This window comes from Jaculus jaculus, chromosome 2, assembly GCF_020740685.1.
Source record: "Jaculus jaculus isolate mJacJac1 chromosome 2, mJacJac1.mat.Y.cur, whole genome shotgun sequence".
NCBI lineage: Eukaryota > Metazoa > Chordata > Mammalia > Rodentia > Dipodidae > Jaculus > Jaculus jaculus.
The window spans coordinates 9,298,691-9,316,527 of NC_059103.1; the positions used below are offsets into that span (position 1 = coordinate 9,298,691).

At 47.6% G+C, this 17,837-nt stretch overlaps 1 protein-coding gene across 1 annotated transcript; it reads left to right on the forward strand.

Annotated features, from left to right (window-relative positions):
• The first annotated feature begins 768 nt into the window (after window positions 1-768).
• Window positions 769-17,057, forward strand: LOC123458772 (paired immunoglobulin-like type 2 receptor alpha). Its single transcript, XM_045144083.1, has 7 exons — window positions 769-1,024; window positions 1,322-1,711; window positions 6,942-7,145; window positions 11,254-11,284; window positions 15,723-15,769; window positions 15,988-16,019; window positions 16,407-17,057. Exons 1-7 carry the CDS (start codon window positions 973-975, stop codon window positions 16,530-16,532), a joined length of 882 nt encoding a protein of 293 aa, XP_045000018.1. The 5' UTR covers window positions 769-972; the 3' UTR covers window positions 16,533-17,057.
• Window positions 17,058-17,837: the final 780 nt, after the last annotated feature.

Below are 17,837 nucleotides of genomic sequence, written 5' to 3' on the forward strand. Positions count from 1 at the left end.
AGAGGACAGAGAGGCCATTGCAATAACACCTACAGCTTCTGGGGTCACTGACCAGGCAAGTGAAGTGTTAAATACAATCTCCAGTGAAGCTGAATGTGGTGGTCCTCACCTTTGAGGCCAGCCTGAGACTGCAAAGTGAGTTCCAGGTCAGCCTGGGCTCGAGTGAGACCCCCGTCTAAATAAAAAATAATCCAAAGTTCAGGGAAGTCGAGGACTTGTCAGCAGGCCATGGGCAAGAGGGTTCACCCGGCTTTATGTCCTCCTGGGGAGAGTAGAGCCCCTGAAGGCAGAACAGGGGCAAAGAGCCAACCTGGGGTGGGGGAATGAGAGGGTGTCCCCTCCACCATCGCCTTCCTCATCAACGTGAGCCAACTAGGGGTACGGCTGGATAGAGTCTCACATCCACCTTTGCTCTTCCTGACAGAGGCTGTGCGGGTCCTGGCCGCCTCCCCCCTGATGACCGGGAGAGACTGAGACTCTCAAGAACCACTGAGAAGGGAAACTGAGTGACAGGGACAGAGACACTGAGCAAGATGAGGAGGGAAGGAATCGAGTGAGTGACCGAGAGGACACAGATGAGGAAAGGGTGCTGCACAGGACCCGGGAAGGACGGGGTGACATGGAAGGTAGAGGTGGACTAGGGGAGACCCAGCCAGGCAAAGTCAAGGCCACACTCCCCAGCAGATGGGGGCTGGACCCAAGGACAGGCCTTCTGCTGAGTGACCAAAGGAGCCTCCTCTGAAACGTAGAAAGAAGAAGCCAGCATAACTGAGGAAGGCGGTAGCCACAGGGAGGCGGACATGGGGACTTCCCTCTGACCTCAGTCCTCCGGAGAGGTGGGCTCTGGGCCTCCGATCTTTTTACCCGATCTTCTCTGGACACAGGAGCAGCCTCAGTGTTCCTCCCCAGGGCTCCTCTCCTGCCCGCCCGGCTCAGCTTCTCTTGTCCCCTAGAAGGGAGCTGGCGGTGGCTATGGTCCTGCTGCTGCTGCTGCTGCTGCTGCCACCAGCATCCCTGCAAGCTGGTGAGTGCTGGGACCTCCAGAGCCTGGGACACTGCCTGCACCACCGTGGGGACCAAGGGCTCGGGACAGTGGTTGGGCGTGTGGACAGGGAGAGGAGACAGCCAGAGCACGTGGTCCCTCAGAGTGCCTCCAACCCTGTGCTCACCTCTCTCCTCCTCCTCCCTGAAGATGGGGACCCAGCCAGAGGGACCGTCCTGCCTCCTGTCACACAACTTGTTCTAGACAGAAGTGCATAAATGTCTGGGGAGATACCCTCTGTCCCCTGCAGTTACATCAAATTCCCCCCATCCTTCCCAGGTAATGATTCCCGATCCAGCCAAAGGAATGTGTACGGGATGGACCAACCCAAACACATGTCTGGTCGCCAGGGTGGCTTTGTGGAAATTCCCTTCTCCTTCTACCACCCCTGGGAGTTAGCCAGCGATCCCCGGATGACGATAATGTGGAGATGGAAGAACTTCCATGGACCATTTATCTACAACAGCGCCCTGTCTTTCATCCATGAGCAGTTCAAGAACAGGCTCGTCCTGAACTGGACACAGGGTCAGACGTCCGGCAGCCTCAGGATCCTGAACCTCAGGAAGGAGGACGAGAGCACGTACTTTTGCAGAGTGCGGCTGAACACACGGAGTGCACGCCAGGAGGTGTGGCAGTCAATCGATGGGACCAGACTCACCATCACCCACGGTGAGCCTCCCTGTGCCAGGCTGTGCTGCCCTGGCTTCCTTGTCCCCTAAATGTCACCAGGGGCCCCTTGTTGCTGATCTGAAAGAATCTTCTCCCTGGCCCTTCCCCCACCCCAGACCTCTGCCAACTTTTCCTTTTATCTTCCCCTGGGTCGCCCTCAGACCTTAGCTTCTTTAATGACCAAGGCCCTCACTCTGCGGTAGATCCGGCCTTGCCACAATTCCGAGGTCTCAGCTCTTACCAGATGCCACTTCTCTCTCCAGCTGGCACTGTCACCCTGCCCACTCCCATCTTGCACCACAATGTCCTTGTGGACTTGACTTCCTCAAGATATTACTAAACGTTAAAAAAAAAAAAAAAGTTATCTGGGCATGGTGATGCAGCAAGCTGTTTACACTGAGCCATCTCCACACCCCAAAGTCTTCTCTCTTAGCCAGAAGATACAACCTGACTGACTGAGTTGGTGTGATTGTCTGTCTACATTTTAGTGTCAGAATGGATGCACACTATTAACAGAATGGGCGTGCCAGGGCCTCCAGCCACTGCAAACAAACTCCAGACACATGCACCACCTTGTGCATCTGGTTTCCGTGTGTCCTGGGGAATCAAACCTGGGTCCTTAGGTTTCACAGACAAGTGCCTTAACCACTAAGCCACCTCCAGCTCTGGAACTCGTTTTTCCATCCAGAGTAGTATTGCCGTGTTCCTCATGCAGAGACAAGAAGAGATGCGTTGTCTTTAAAACAAACTAGAAAATTAATACTCAGAACAGGGAAAACATGGAAAATCAAGTGGCTTTGCTTTTTTTTTTTTTTTTTTTGTCAGTTGTGTGGCAATTCAAGGGACCTCATTGGCAAGAATGGGTCCACTGACAGAAGCCTCCCCTGCTGGCAAACCACTGCTCCCTCTTAACCCTGTGTTGGCTCAGAGCACATGGAGAGGTCACAGCCAGAACTGGCAAGATGCCCTTAGGCTGGTGTTCATGTGCCTCCTACCTATTTCCGTCTGCAGCCTTTTCTTAGAAATGTTGGTTCTTGGCCTAGCGTGGTGGTGCACACCTTTAATCTCAGCACTGGGGAGGCAGAGGTAGGAGGATCCCCATGAGTTCAAGGCCACCCTGAGACTCCATAGTGAATTCCAGGTCAGCCTGGACTAGAATGAAACCCTACATCAAAAAAAAAAAGAAAAAAAAGAAAGATAAGAAATGTTGGTTCTTCTCCACCCCCTCTTCCTCTTTGTTGTAATTCCTCCTGACCTTTGAGATAATGGGTGAGGTGCTTGAGATAAAGGTCAACTTAGAGCAGATTTGTCTTTCATTGCTTCAACCACATGTACTGTGGTTTTTGTTTTTCTTTTCTTGTGTGTGTGTGCTATACATGCATATTCACACGTGTGTGAGTGAGCATGTGCATGTGGATGCCATGTGTGTTTCTCAGTTGCTCTCTTCACTTTATTTATTTATTTATTTATTTTGTAATTTTTTTATGAGAGAGAAAACTGCAGCACAAAGGCTTCCAGCCACTGCAATCACCTTGAGACACGTAAGCCACCCTGTGCGCATGTGCAACCTTGCACGCTTGCATCACCTTGTGTGTTAGGCTTATATGGGATCTGAAGAGTCAAACATGAATCCTTAGGTTTCACAGGCAAGCACCCTAACTGTTAAGTCATCTCTCCAGCCCCACTTTATTTTATTTTATCATTATTTTTTTAAGGTGCAAGATTGCATGTAACTGAGGCTGACCTGGAATTCACTATGTAGTCTCAGGGTAGCCTCAGACTCACGGTGATCCTAATACCTCTGCCTCTCAAGTGCTGGGATTCAAGGCGTGCACCACCTCGCCCGACAGAGTTTATCATTGAGGCTGGAGGTCGCTGACTTGGCGAGACGAGCTGCCCAGCAAGCCCAGGCCTCTTCCTGGCTCTGCCTTCCCAACACTGGGGTCAGAGGCACAGTCTCTCATGCCCGGCTTCCACATGGGTACTGAGGACTCCGACTCGGCTCTTTATGCTTGCACAGGGAGCACGTCACCAGCTGAGCCATCTCCAGCCTCCTCCACCTGATCTCTGTGCCAAGCACTGAGTCATCATCTCAGCTTCACTTACTCAGTGTTTTCTCTCTTCTCCCTTGAGACCAAAGGTGCGTTGGTGTGTTTGGTGCTGAGGATGAAGCCAGGGCCTTCTGCGTGCCAGGCAGTAGAGCTCAGTGCTGAGCTACTCTCGTGCCCAGGCTTTTGTTTTTCAATCAGCCTCTCTTTTATTTTGATGTCATGATCTTTTCCTCCTATTATGATGGTCTGTGTAGGTAGTGTCAGGCACCGTGAGGTCATTCATGCCCGGGCTTTTTAACTCTCTTGTAGAATAGCATCAGTTTCTGGCCCGTCAATCCATTCTGTTTGGTGAATGCATCTTTTCTGCCGCCTGTGCCACGCCCTTTCAGGGACTGTAACTTTATGGCATGTCCCCGGGCATCAGACCATATCTGTCTCTATCATTTCTCAACCGTTGCTTTTTCTTCAACAACTTTATTTTTGGTTATTTTCCTTTGTTTTATTGAGATAAGAATTCACCTTGTATTCAGGCAAGATAATTCACAATTTTTTTTTTAATTTATTTGAGAGCAACACACATAGAGAGAAAGACAAATAGAGGGGGGGAGAGAGAATGGGCGCGCCAGGGCTTCCAGCCTCTGCAAACGAACTCCAGATGCGTGCGCCCCCTTGTGCATCTGGCTAACGTGGGACCTGGGGAACTGAGCCTCGAACCGGGGTCCTTAGGCTTCACAGGCAAGCGCTTAACCGCTAAGCCATCTCTCCAGCCCTAATTCACAATTTTTAATTTTAAATAATTTTGTACCAAAATATATATATCATCAAATTTGGAAAAGAGGGTAGAATATGTATATGTACATACCTACCTCCATTACATCTCAAAATCCAGTAAGAGGATAACAAAAAAAATACTTTTAATAATAAAAAAAAATTATGCGGCTAGAGAGATGGTTTAGCAGTTAAGGTGTTTATCTGCAAAGCCTAGGGTTCCATGTTCAACTCTCCAGATCCCTTGTAAGCCAAACACACAAGGTGACCCAAGCACAAGGTCACACATGTGCACAAGGTGGCACACATGGCTGGAGTTTGATCACAGTGGCTGGTGTCCGAAGCACACCAATTCTCTCTTTTGCACATGTTCTCCCTCTCATAAAAGTAAAATAAAAAGTAGCCAGGCGTAGTGGCGCATGCCTTTAATCCTAGCACTTGGGAGGCAGGGGTAGGAGGATCGGCACGAGTTTAAGACTACCCTGAGACTACATAGTGAATTCCAGATTATCCTGAGCTAGAATGAGACCCTATCTCTAGAAACCAAAAAAATAAATTAAGAAAGAAAGAAGAGATAGAGAAATGGCTGAGTGGTTAAGGCACTTGCCTGTGAAGCCTAAGGACCCATGTCTGACTCTCTGGGTGCCACGTGAGCCAGACGCACAAAGTGAGGCAAATGTACACGGTCACTGATGCTCACAAGGGGGTGGTGTTTGCAGAGGCTAGATGACCTGGTGCACCCATTATCTCCCGCTCTCTCCCTCTGTCTCTCTCTCTCTCTCTCTCTCTCTCTCTCTTACTCTCTCTCCCTCTCTGCATCTTTCTCTGTCTGTCTCAAATAAATTTAAAAAACTTAAAATTTAAAAAAGTTGTGGAATTGAATGGTAGCAATAGTCACATAGCAAAATGAATGTACTCAGGGCCACTGAAGTGTATGTTTTCATTAAATTAAAGTGATAGTTTATGTGACACATAACGTTTGGTATAGTGGTACACATCTGTCACCTCAGCACTTGGGACAGTCACAGGACAGTCAGGAGTTCAATGTCATCCTCAGCTATATAGAGTTCAAAGCCAGCTTGCTCAAAAACAAAAAAAAAAAAAACCTTATTTTTTATTCCTGTGATGTAGTGATCCTTATCTGTAAGTGATGAAATGAAGGTCTAGGGACCAGTGAAGGTCTAGGGACCTCAGTGAGGGTGGAGAGTCAGCATTTAAACTGGGTCATCTGAATTCTATGCTGTCAGCACTCTTTACTCCCTCCTTCTATGAGCTTCTGAGAGCTGTTCCCAGTCCTTACATTTCTAAGCAAGACACTAAGACAGGACATGAACGCTGATCCCCTCACTACCTCAGAAAGGATCTCTTTGATACCAGAATTGTTAGGGTCAGAGTCTGGCCCTGGAAGCCCAAGCAAGCTAGGCTCAGCCACTCAACCTCAACAGGCCAATTAAACAGACAAGGAAATAGTGAACAGCAAAGAAAGAAGAACTCAATGTACCGCACTGCAAAGAGGAACAGCGAAGTTCAGTGGCTCCCTATGTCCATCTTCCTCGTCCAACGTGAGGTTTAGGTTTAAATAGAAAACAAGAGGGCTGGACAGAGTGCTTAGCAGATAAGAAGCCTAAGGACCCATGTTTGACACTCCAGATCCCACGTGAGGTGACGCAAGCATGCAGGGTTGCCGTGAGGACAAGATGGAGCATGCGTCTGGAGTTTGATTGCAGAGGTTGGAGACCCTGGAATGCCAATTCTCTTGCAGATGCCCACTCTCTCTCTCCCTCTCTCTCTCTCTCTCTCTCTCTCTCTCTCTCTCTCTACAATACCAAAAACAAAAAAAAAAACAAAAACAAACAAACAACAACAAAAAAAACCAGAAGGGCTGGACAGATGGCTTAGTGTTTAAGGCGACTGCCTGCAAAGCCAAATGACCCAAGTCTGATTCTCCAGAACCCATGTAAGCCAAATGCACAAGGTAATGCATGCGTCTGGAGCCCATTTGCAGTGCTGAAAGCCCTGGCATGCTCATTCACTCTATCTCTCCTCTGCCTCTCTTTCTTTCTCAAATAAACAATAAAATATTTTTTAAAAATAGAAGACGAGAAATTTCCATGACCAAGGAGTCCTGGTCACAGTGTGGTCTGCCCATCACTGGACGCTAGTTTCTCCTGCGAGGTTACAGACAACTTCCCAGAGCTGCCTGAAATTTCTGTCTGGGAGAAAGGGTCTTCCTTTGGCGGGCACCTGGGTTCAGCCTGTTTCTTCTCTCATCTCACGATCCCAGGGAAAATCCAACTTCTGGGGTCTGTCGTTTCAATAGTCTGATAGTCAAAGGGAGGGCCTCGAGTGCCTCTTTAGAATGTCTTCATCCCCGCCAGGTCAGCGCCATGAAACTTCTCATCTCTTCTCAGATGAGAAAACTACCGTGCAGAGCACCCAGACCCCAACCTGTTCAGTCACCACGGCAGCCCGCGAGGTGACCACAGAAGGCCAGGAGGGCGGGGGGCCTTGGCCCCTGAGTCCGGGAGCCGTAGCTGGTGTGGCAGTGGCCGTCGCTGTGCTTGTGACAGGGATTTTGGCATTGTTGCTCGTGCTTAAGTGGAAGAGAAAAAAAGGTAAGTGGTCAGCGCTGGCCCTCTTGGCACACTTTTCTTGGGTGTCTTCTCGGAATTCCGGGCATCAGAAGGTGTTTGTTAATTGCAGCTCCCGACCTGAGGAGCTGGCCCGGTCAGTAAACTGGCTGCCTTGCAAGCACAAGGCCTGAGCTGGATTCCCTAAAACCCACGGGAACATGTTAGCAAAGCTTGGGAAATGGAAACAGGCAGATCCCAGGAGCTCGCTGGCCAATCGAGCCTCATGCGTGCTCTCCAGGCAGATGAGAGACCTTGTCACTAACGAGGTAGAGGCATTCCTGACGATGACATCACAGTTGTCCCCTAACCTCTGCATGGACGTGTGCAGACACTCACACACACCTTCACACACAAATACGAAGACATACGTAAATGCAAAAAGCTACAGGTCCCTGCCAGGCTCCCTCTAATCCTTTCAATCAGGTTCTGTGAATGATGTGGGAGAGAGTTTTCTCTTTGCTGTCAGTTTGGCGTGTGTGTGTGTGTGTGTGTGTGTGTTTGTGTGTGTTGGCACAAGTACTCCACAACACATACGTGGAGGTCATAGGACAGCCTTAGGATGTCAGTCCTTACCTTCCCACCTCGAGACAGGGTCTCCCCTAGTCTTTGAATCTGAGCATGCTGGAGTCACTGGCCCATGGGAATCTCCTGACTCCTCTCCATTGCTGTAGACACGCGGGAGTTACTTGTGCATGAGTTTCTTGAGATCAGCTTTGCTGAGGGTTCCAGGGAGGCAAACCCTGGTTCTCAGGGTGGTGTTGCAATTCTGTTGACCACTGAGCCCCTCCCCGGCCCCGCCAAGATATTTCTGGAACAGGGCGTCACTCTGTTGGCCTGCTGGCCACCATGTTCTGGGATGACAGGTGTCACTGTCACACTTCCCAAGACTCTAAACAGGCTCAGGTGAAGCTTGTGTGAGATCAAGTTTGAGAACCACACAATCACATCATTTCTCCATTCTTCCCAGTTGTTCTCAGCAACTCTCAGTTTGGCATTTTAAAGAAGGGCTGCCCGGGGGAGAAAGGAAGGGACAGAAAGAAGGAAAGGAAATTGTCCCAGCTCAGCAAGAACTGGCGCACTCCCTACTTTCCAGGGTGCAGTTTGAAAATGGAGAAACAAAACTAAATAAAGCATACTATCTGGTGCTCAAGTGCCTCAGGAGGGGAGTGGGTGCTTCACAGGCTCAGTGTTTATTTCCAAAGAGTTGTGTTAGAAATTATCAAGGTCAGAGTCAGAAAAGTATTCTCAGAGAAAGAGAAACCTGGGAGAAAAAATCCCAAAGAAATAAAGAGAATGAGACCCACACTAAGCAGCACCATGTGTAATCCCAGCACTTGGGAGGTAGAGACACGAGAATCTGAAGTTCAAGGCCAGCCATGGCTACTTAATGAGTTCAAGGCTTACCTGGGCTCTATGAGACTGTGTCTCAACCTGTACCAGAGAAAAATGTTGGGGGTCACCTTAGGTTATAATCCCTTGCCTTCCATGGAGGAGAAACCACCTTGAAGTAGCACCATCGGAAGGAGGAGGCGATGAGAAATGGACGTGGTAAGCCATGCACACGATCACCGTGGATGTCAGCATGTGGAGGCCAGGCGGGAGGGGACCAGGCTGGGCCAGTGTCACACAGTGCCACTGTGTGTAGACGGAACTGGCCACAGCCAGGAAAGATCCGTGGCAAAAACATTAATGTTTAGTGAATAGATTGATGCAGGGGCAAGGGAGCCGGAGAAGTCAAGTTTCTCATGTGGGTGAATTAGGCTCTGACGAAGCCACCAAGTAATATATGGCATAGGAGGAAGCCCATTGCTTTTATTTTTTTTATTTTGTTTTATTTGGAGGGGAGCAGATAGAACAAGAATGGGCATTCTAGGGCCTCCAGCCACTGTTAATAAACTCCAGAGGCATGTGCCACCTTGTGCATCTGGAAGAGTGGTGAGGTGTTTTGGTTGTTTGTTTTGGATTTTCTTATTAATGAGAAAGAGAGCAAGAGAGAGAGAGGATTGACATACTCGGACCTCTAGCCATTGCAATCAGATGCAAGTGTCACCTATGCATCTGGAAGCCCTGTTTATTTATGAGGGAGAGAATTGACATGCCAGGGCATCTAGCCACTGCAGTTGAACTCCAGACTTGTATGTCGCCTTGTGCATCTGGCTTATGTGGGTCCTGGGGAGTTAAACCTGGGTCCTCAGCCTTCACAGATAAGCACCTTAACCTCTAAACCTTACTGGAAGTGCAATTTTGATGGGAAGAGCAACCAGCTATGTGGAGGATTCTCTTTTTTGTTTTTCCTGATGCTTTTTAACATGCTGTGCAATAAGCACACGTAATCCTCCCTTCTACTCTGGGTTTGACCCACACTTACCCTGGCCTCCCGGAGTGGGAGCCTTGTGCACTTTTTCAGAACAATATATATCTCCGGTTTTCCTCCACAGTCCGTGTCTAGCTCAAAACCCCATGTTGGGCACCACCCTGTTGTTGTCGTCACCTTTTGCTGCCAACTGAATCCTTTCCCAGGTCTTGAGTGACTGGTGGCGAGGAGTTGAACTGAGACTGGGGCGAGTCAGCAGAACCAGGGGACTCCCGGCGATTTCTTCTGCACAGGAGCCCGGGGCAGCAGGTCACAGAGTTCATATTAGAACAGCTCTGTGTACGGGATTCATGCGGGATTTATGCAAATAACAGCTTATACAAAACCAAGTGGAGGGCAACTTCCCTATCTCAGAAGCAGGAGACAGCCTGGATAACTTCAGGCTCCAGATGAATATTAGAGCTTCCTAACCGCTGGAGAATGGACACCAGAAACACTGTCCTCAGCATTCTGGGGTCAAGCACAGATGTCCTTCTCAAAGCAGAGTGTCAGCAGGACCACAGAGTGTTCTGCACACAGAATGCAATGAGTTAAAAACCACCAGGACATGTTATACATGAGGTGCCTTTGTAGGTCTGCGTGGAGTAGTCCCTTAGAAATTGACATCGCTAAGTCCAAAAAGAACACAAGGTTAGAGACATTGTTTATAGCTCAACAGCCTCCAAAACTGATTTGAAATTACTTTCAAGAAGATGTGCAATGAGTTGGGCATAGCGGTTCATGCCAGAAACCCTGTCCTTTCGGGGTGGGGGTCACAGCACTGGATTTAGCAAAGACTAACAGCAGAAACTTTCCTATCCAGAACTGGGCCCACTGCGCCTAGGAGCAGAGCCTGAGGGGCAATAGAGCCCATTCCTGGTACCCCTTTGCCAGATCCACCTGCGACTACTGAACCATCTCTCCAGCACTTTGTGTGGCGGGGTTATGGGCGAGGTCTCAGGTAACCCAGGTTGGCCTCAAACTTGGCCTAGGCTAAGGACAAACTTGAATTTCAGTACCTCCTGCTTCTACTTCCTGGGTGCTGGGGTTACAGGTGTCCACCACAATGCCTGGTCTACGAGGTACTGGGGGTTGAATCTAGGCTCTGGGCGTGCTTGGCAGCGCTCTACCCAGAGATTCCTCCCAGGCCCAGAAAGGAGCGTTTCTTTTATTTTTTTGTTTGTTTATATTTATTTATTTGAGAGCAACAGACAGACAGAGAAAGAGGCAGAGAGAAAGAGAGTGGGCACACCAGGGCCTCCAGCCACTACAAACGAACTCCAGATGCATGTGCCACCTTTTGCACCTGGCTTACGTGGGTCCAGGGGAGTCGAGCTTCAAACCAGGGTCCTTAGGCTTCACAGGCAAGCACTTAACTGCTAAGCCATCTCTCCAGCCCCAGAAAGGAGTACTTCTTTCTTTTTTTTGGGCGGGGGGGGGTGTTTCGAGGTAGGGCCTCGCTCTAGCCCAGGCTGATCTGGAATTCTCCATGGAGCATCAGGGTGGCCTCGAACTCATGCTGATCCTCCTACCTCTGCCTCCCGAGTGCTGGGATTAAAGGCGTGCGCCACCATGCCCAGCTAGACAGGAGCATTGCTTATGAAAAACAGGTGAGTTAAGAAATGATGCTCGAGTTTGGCTGCCCTGTTCCACTAAGGATTGTGTGAACGCAGGGCGCCGCTAAGGAGCCAGGATCACCACTGCTGTCACACTGACACCCCGCTTCTTCTCCTTCAGGCCGGCAAGCAAAACCTGACACCCCAGCCGCGTGAGTACTTGTCCTCCCAAGGCAGCAGGGAGGGTTCGGGACACTGGGTTGAGACTTCTCCCTTGCAATGTTCTCGTAAGAACAACTATGAAAATGGCACCATGAAACCGATTACTTTGTATATTCAATATAATATATTAAGAAGAGTGTTATATAGATGTATGTTTTAGCTAAAAAGCCTTTGATATATTTTAAAATATTTACTTAATTTAGTGAAGCCCAATCCTACTCAATTACGTGTGCACTTTCCTTTTCCTAAACACTTGTGTTTCTATTAAACCTATACTTAAGTCTATCTTAAAATCTCAACAATAAACTTGAATTCTGCTTTTAAAAAATATGGTTTGGGCTGGAGAGATGGCTTAGCAGTTAAGGTGTTAGCCTGCAGCCTAAGGACCCAGGTTCCATTCCCTAGACTCACATAAGCTAGATGTACAAGGTGGCACATGCATCTGGAGTTCATTTGCAGCACCTAAAGGCATTGGCTCGCCAATTCTCTCTCTTTCCCTCTCTCTCTGCCTCTTTCTAAATAAATAAATAACATTTATTTATTTAAAAAATCAAAAGTTAAAAACATAGACATACATTAAAAATAATTCCAGCCAGGTACATTATTTAATTCAATCAATCATGTACCCATCCCCTTTTTCTATGTTCAAATGCCTATAAATACCCGACCTTCCCACTACTTGGGGCTCTTGTACAGAACCACTGCGTTGGTGAAGTCAGGAGACCAAGTTTAAGCCCGAATTAAAGCTCCTTGTCCTTGCACAAAAAAAAAAAAAAAAAAAAAAAAAAATCCAGCCAGGCATGGTGGCACACACTTTTAATCCCAACACTTGGGAAGCGAAGGTGGGAGAATTGCCTGAATTTAAGGCCACCCTGAGACAACATAGTGAATTCCCAGGTCAACCTGGGCTAGAGTGAGACCCTACCTCGAAAAAACAAATAAGAATAGCAGTGATAATAATAATGATTTCTATAGGTGACATCAATCTAACTGACAAAATCTCCTCAGGAAGGTTTTCTTTCTTTGCCTGTTTTCAGCATACAGAGATCTCCCATTGCCTCTCTGCAGGGCAAACGTTTGCCTTACATTCAGAGATGTTATATAAGAAAAGTAAAATCTTAAGAATTCTAGATAAAAATTATTTTACATTCATATACTTTTCAATTAATTTATTTGACAGAGAGAAAGAGGCAGAGAAAGAGAGAGAGAGAGAATGGGAATACCAGGGCCTCCAGCCACTGCAAATAAACTCCAGACACATGCACCACCTTGTGCATCTGGCTTACATGGGTCCTGGAGAATCAAACCTGGGCCGGTTGGCTTTGCAGGCAAGCACCTTAGCCACTAAGCCATCCAACCATCCATTTATTTTCTTTTTAAATAAAGTGAAATAGAGACATAGAGAGAGGGAGAGGGAATTGGTGCAGCAGGACTTCAGCCACTACAATCAAACTCCTAATGCTTCCGTCACCTAGTGAACATGTGTGACCTTGCGCTTGCCTCGCCTTTGTGTGTCTGGGTAATGGGATCTGGAGAGGTCCAACATGGGTTCTTATGCTTTTCAGACAAGCATCTTAACCACTAAGCCATCTCTCCACCCCTTCATTTACTTTTGATACTTTTATACATTTCTTAAATTTTTCTTTTGATTTTTTGAGGAAGGGTCTTGCTCTAGCCCAGGCTAAATATTATTTATTTATTTATTTGCAAGCAGGGACAGAGAGAGAGAGAAAAGAAAGAATGGACACACCAGGGCCTCTAGCCACTGCAAGTCAAGATGCATGCACTGCTTTGTGTATCTGGATTTATGTGGGTACTGGGGAATTGAACTCAGGTTATTAAGTTTTGTAGGCAAGCACCTTAATAGCTGAGCCATCTCTCCAGCCCAAATACACTTTTTTTTTTAAACATAGGGTCTCACTATGTAGCAAATCTGGCCTCAAACTCTTCCTCCTGCTTCTGCCTCCCAAGGGCTAAGATGATAGCTGTGTATCACCATGCTCAGCTAATATATAACTTTTCTTATGGACTTAATTAAATTATTACTTCGAGTAAAATGCATGTGAATTGGTATATTCACCACAGAAAATGACTATGAAATTACACTTGTCAGGGCTAGATGTAGCTTAGTTGGTACAGCACTATTCTAACATGCAAGAAGTCCTGGGTTCCATTCCCAGCACTACATACATACATACATACGTACATACATACATACATACGTACATACATACATACATACATACATACATACATACATAATCCCAACACCTAAGCGGATGGTAGGCAAGATGACTAGAAGTTCAAGGCCAGCCTGGGCTACAATGACAACAACAAAAAGAATTACAGGCAGGGCTGGAGAAAGATTGCTTACCAGTTAAGGTACTTGCCTGAAAAGCCTAAGGACCCATGTTTGTCTCCCCAAATCCCATGTAAGCCAGATGCACAAGGTGAAACAAGTGTGAAGGTCGCATATGCACACAAAGTGACTCACAAGTATGGAATTTGATTAAAGTGGCTGGAGGCTGTGGCACACCAATACTCTTTCTCTCTCTCTCTCTAGCTATCTATCTCTATCTCTCTCTCTATCTCTTATTTAAAAAATAATGACCAGTCTGTGTGATTGCCTCAAAAAATGAATTACATTTATCATTAAAATATCTGGTTAGGAGCTGGAGAGATGGCTTAGTGGTTAAATGCTTGCCAGTGAAGCCTAAGGACCCCAATTCAAGGCTCAATTCCCCAGGTCCCATGTAAGCCAGATGCTCAAGGTGGCACATGCATCTGGAGTTTGTTTGCAGTGGCTGGAAGCCCTGGCACGCCCATTCTCTCTCTCTGCCTCTTTCTCTGTCTGTCGCTGTCAAATAAATGAAAATGTACTTTTAAAAACATTATCTGGTTAACTTAAAAATAAGACCATGCAACCTTTCTCACCTGTCTCACCCAGACTCACGTGGTCACCTTCCTCCTCTGTCCGATGTTGGCCAGGCTCCCCACATCCGTGGATTCAACCCCCTAGATATGAAACCAGCAGTTTCAGAGATCGGCCCTTTCAGAAAATTCTCCTCCAGCATTTCTTCTGGATCCTCTTTCCCTCCCTCCTAAGCTTCTCTCATGTATTCGTTTTCCTGTCAGCCTTGAACCTTTCCCTGGATGCATCTGGCTTTCCAATCTCTCTTCCTCTTTCTTCCAGCCCTCCAGTCTGTCCTTCTCCCTCATCAGTGCTCCGCAGCCCCTGGCTCCCCTTTATCCCCACAGCTTCCACCTTCCTTATCCTGTCCTCATCCTGCCTCTCCTTTTCTCCTGCCCTGTCTGCTCATGACCATACTTTCCCTGATCCAAGCTTTCCTCCCTCCATTTCCTCTCCTTTTTTATTTTTTAGAGGGAGTCTCATGTACTCCAGGCTGGCCTCGAACTTATGTAACCAAAGATGAACTTGAATTTATTATTCTCTTTTTTTTTTATTTTTTAAATACCACATTTCATTCAGATTTTACCAAGAAGTGTGGAAAGGAGAAGGCTGGGAGGTCAAAGGAGATAAAGCAGGGAGAAGTACACACCACATGGAGCCCAAAAGCCCATGTGGGCCACGTGGGTAGTTCAGGAGTCCACGTGACCAGATACAGATCTGGGGTAAAAAGCATGAAAGAAAAGAGAAAAGAAAATTCAAGGAGTTCCTGCCACTTGGAGGAGCTGGAGAGGATAAAGAGCCTATAGAGAAAGGACTGGGGACCCTCCCAGCTGGGCCTAGGCCTGGGCCTGAGCCTGGGCCAAGCCAGCCCAGGCCCAGTGAAGGGAAAAGCTCCCCCACAGCTGGAAGTTACCATGTGACCAGAGAAATACTTATTATGCTTTTGCCTCCATCTCCTGAGAGCTGGGATTACATGTGCATGCCACTACACCCAGTTTTATGCCAGGGGTGAAACCTGGGGTTTCGTGCATGGTAGGAAAATGGTCCACAACCCCAGCCACATCCTTGGCCTCCTCCTCCTTCCTTCCTTTCTTCTCTTGCCTCTTTGGCCAGCTGTCCTTCCACCAATCCGCTCCCAGGTCCCTTCTCCTCCTAGAAGCCTACCCTGAGCACCTACCCAGGAGATCTAAAATTCTGGTTTGGGCCAAGGCAGTTCCAGCAGAGAGCAGGGCTGGTCTTTCCCATTTCTCTTCTCTGAATCTTTTCCCAATATAAGCAGATCTCCTAGAATAATGTACCTGCAGTGAGAGCTGAGGGGTCTGTGCTGGGCCACCCTACCAAGGGGCTTCAAGTTCCTTTTCCAGGCTGCCTCTGCCTTAGGGCCAACACCACCATGTTCATCCTGAGTGTGCTGGGGGTGGAGATTACAGATACCCCTCAAAGAGAACCAGCCTCCACCATTTCTTCAATCTTTTCCGCCCAGCCTCTAATGTCTCTCATTCTCTTGTCCCATGCAGAGAACTTTCCCGAAACACTGGGCAATATGATAATATTGGACATAAAGGTATGTTCTACCTGTATCTTTCCCATTTCTACTCTTGTCCTTCCATAGAACATAAACACCCCTTCAGCATTTGTTCCTTTTCCATTCCTTACCTCACCCTTCCTGGGTAACCCGAGCTGGGACCTGGCCAATAAGCTCAGTGGAGGCAGCCCTGCCCATCTACCTTCCCTTCCCTTTCACGGCTCGTCTCCAACATCCCTTGTTCTTTTTTCCTCCAGGACAAGATCAGAACCCCAAGCACAAGCCCAAGGTAAGCAGTTCAGATTAGATGTCTGAGGAAAGTTAAGGGGAGGGCTGGGGAGATGGCTTAGGAGTTAAGTCGCTTACCTGCAAAACCAAAGGACCTAGGTTCAATTCCCCAGGACCCACACAGACCAGATACACAAAGGTGGAACATGCCTCTGGAGTTTGTTTGCAGTGGCTGGGGGCCCCGGAGTGGCCATTCTCTCCCTTTGCTTCTTTCCCCCTCTCTCAAGTAAATAAATAAAAATATTTTCAAAACAGAAGACTAAGGGGAGGCTGGAGAATGTAAGATGGGGGTGGAGGGCGGAGGTGTGAGCGGGACACTGGGGTTGCCGGATGTTGCTTTGACAGCCAGTCCCCCTCTGCTCTCTCACCTCCTCTTGCTTCTGCCCAGGATGATGGCGTTGTCTATGCCTCTCTGGCCCTGTCCACGTCAAGCTCAACAGGACAGCCTCCAAGCACCCCTGCCCATGGGACACCCCAGGAAGACACTGTATACTCTGTGGTAAAGGGCAAGTGAGTGGGACTGAGTGACACTCTTAGGGTCATCCATGTTCCTTTCTGCTACTTCCCATAACCTCCAAGGCCAGAGACAGCCAGCTCACAAGTCAGCAACTCTGAAGGTCACAAAGGAAGCTGAAGAGAAACTACTTGTTCCCTTTAGAACTTCCCATCCTGTGCTCAAAACAAGTAACCAAACCACAAAATTTGCCTCGATGAATCTGAGGAAACAGATGCCTCCTTCATCATCTGACCAAAAATTATCCCAGTAACTGACATCTAAGACCTCTCCTGTATTGCTTTTTTCTTAATTTTATTTTTTAGTGACTGTCTTGGACCATAAACACAAAGTCCTGAACACTGGTAGCTAGAACCCAAGATTCATGTGGAATCTTTACTATAATCTCCATTCTTCAATCTTCATTATAAAAACTAGCACAAAAATGGGCTGGAGAGATGGCTTAGTGGTTAAGTGCTTGCCTGTGAAGCCTAAGGACCCTGGTTCGCGGCTCAATTCCCCAGGACCCACATTACCCAGATGCACAAGGGGGCACACGAGTCTGGAGTTCGTTGGCAGTGGCTGGAGGCCCTGGTGTTCCCATTCTTTCTTTGCTCTTTCTCTGCCTCTGCTTGCAAATAAATAAATAAATAAATAAATAAATAAATAAATAATATTTAGCCTGGGCTAGAGCATGACCCTTCCTAAAAAAAATCAAAAGAAAAATTTAAGAAATGTACAAGGGCTGGAGAGATTGCTTAGTGGTTAAGCGCTTGCCTGTGAAGCCTACGGACCCCGGTTCGAGGCTCAGTTCCCCAGGTCCCATGTTAGCCAGATGCACAAGGGGGCGCATGCGTCTGGAGTTCGTTTGCAGAGGCTGGAAGCCCTGGCGCGCCCATTCTCTCTCTCTCCCTCTATCTGTCTTTCTCTCTGTGTCTGTCGCTCTCAAATAAATAAATAAATAAATTTTTTTTAAAAAAAAGAACATATAGTACTGCTGGGTGTGGTGGCACACCCTTTAATCCCAGCACTGGAGAGGCAAATGTAAGAGGATCACTGTGAGTTCGAAGCCAACCTGATACTATGTGGTGAATTCCAGGTCAGTCTGAGCTAGAGTGAGACCCTACGTTGAAATAACAATAATAATATATGGCACTGGTTTCACTTTTATTTTGCTACTCGCTAATCTAAATGGATTCATTTTTATCAACTCACTGTCTTGCTTCATATCTGTGTACTTGTGCTTTGACTAAAATTATAGTTTTGTGTCCCAGGAATCTATTCCATCATGCATATACCATTTGCCTCTGGTGTAGTATAATGTTG

Bases quoted from the DNA above. Each gene is read 5' to 3' on its own strand.
- LOC123458772 (XM_045144083.1), top strand. From the start codon at position 973: ATGGTCCTGCTGCTGCTGCTGCTGCTGCTGCCACCAGCATCCCTGCAA. The intron at 7,146-11,253 runs GTAAGTGGTCAG...CTTCTCCTTCAG, and splicing joins TAAGTGGAAGAGAAAAAAAG to GCCGGCAAGCAAAACCTGAC. The intron at 15,770-15,987 runs GTATGTTCTACC...TTTTTCCTCCAG, and splicing joins TGATAATATTGGACATAAAG to GACAAGATCAGAACCCCAAG.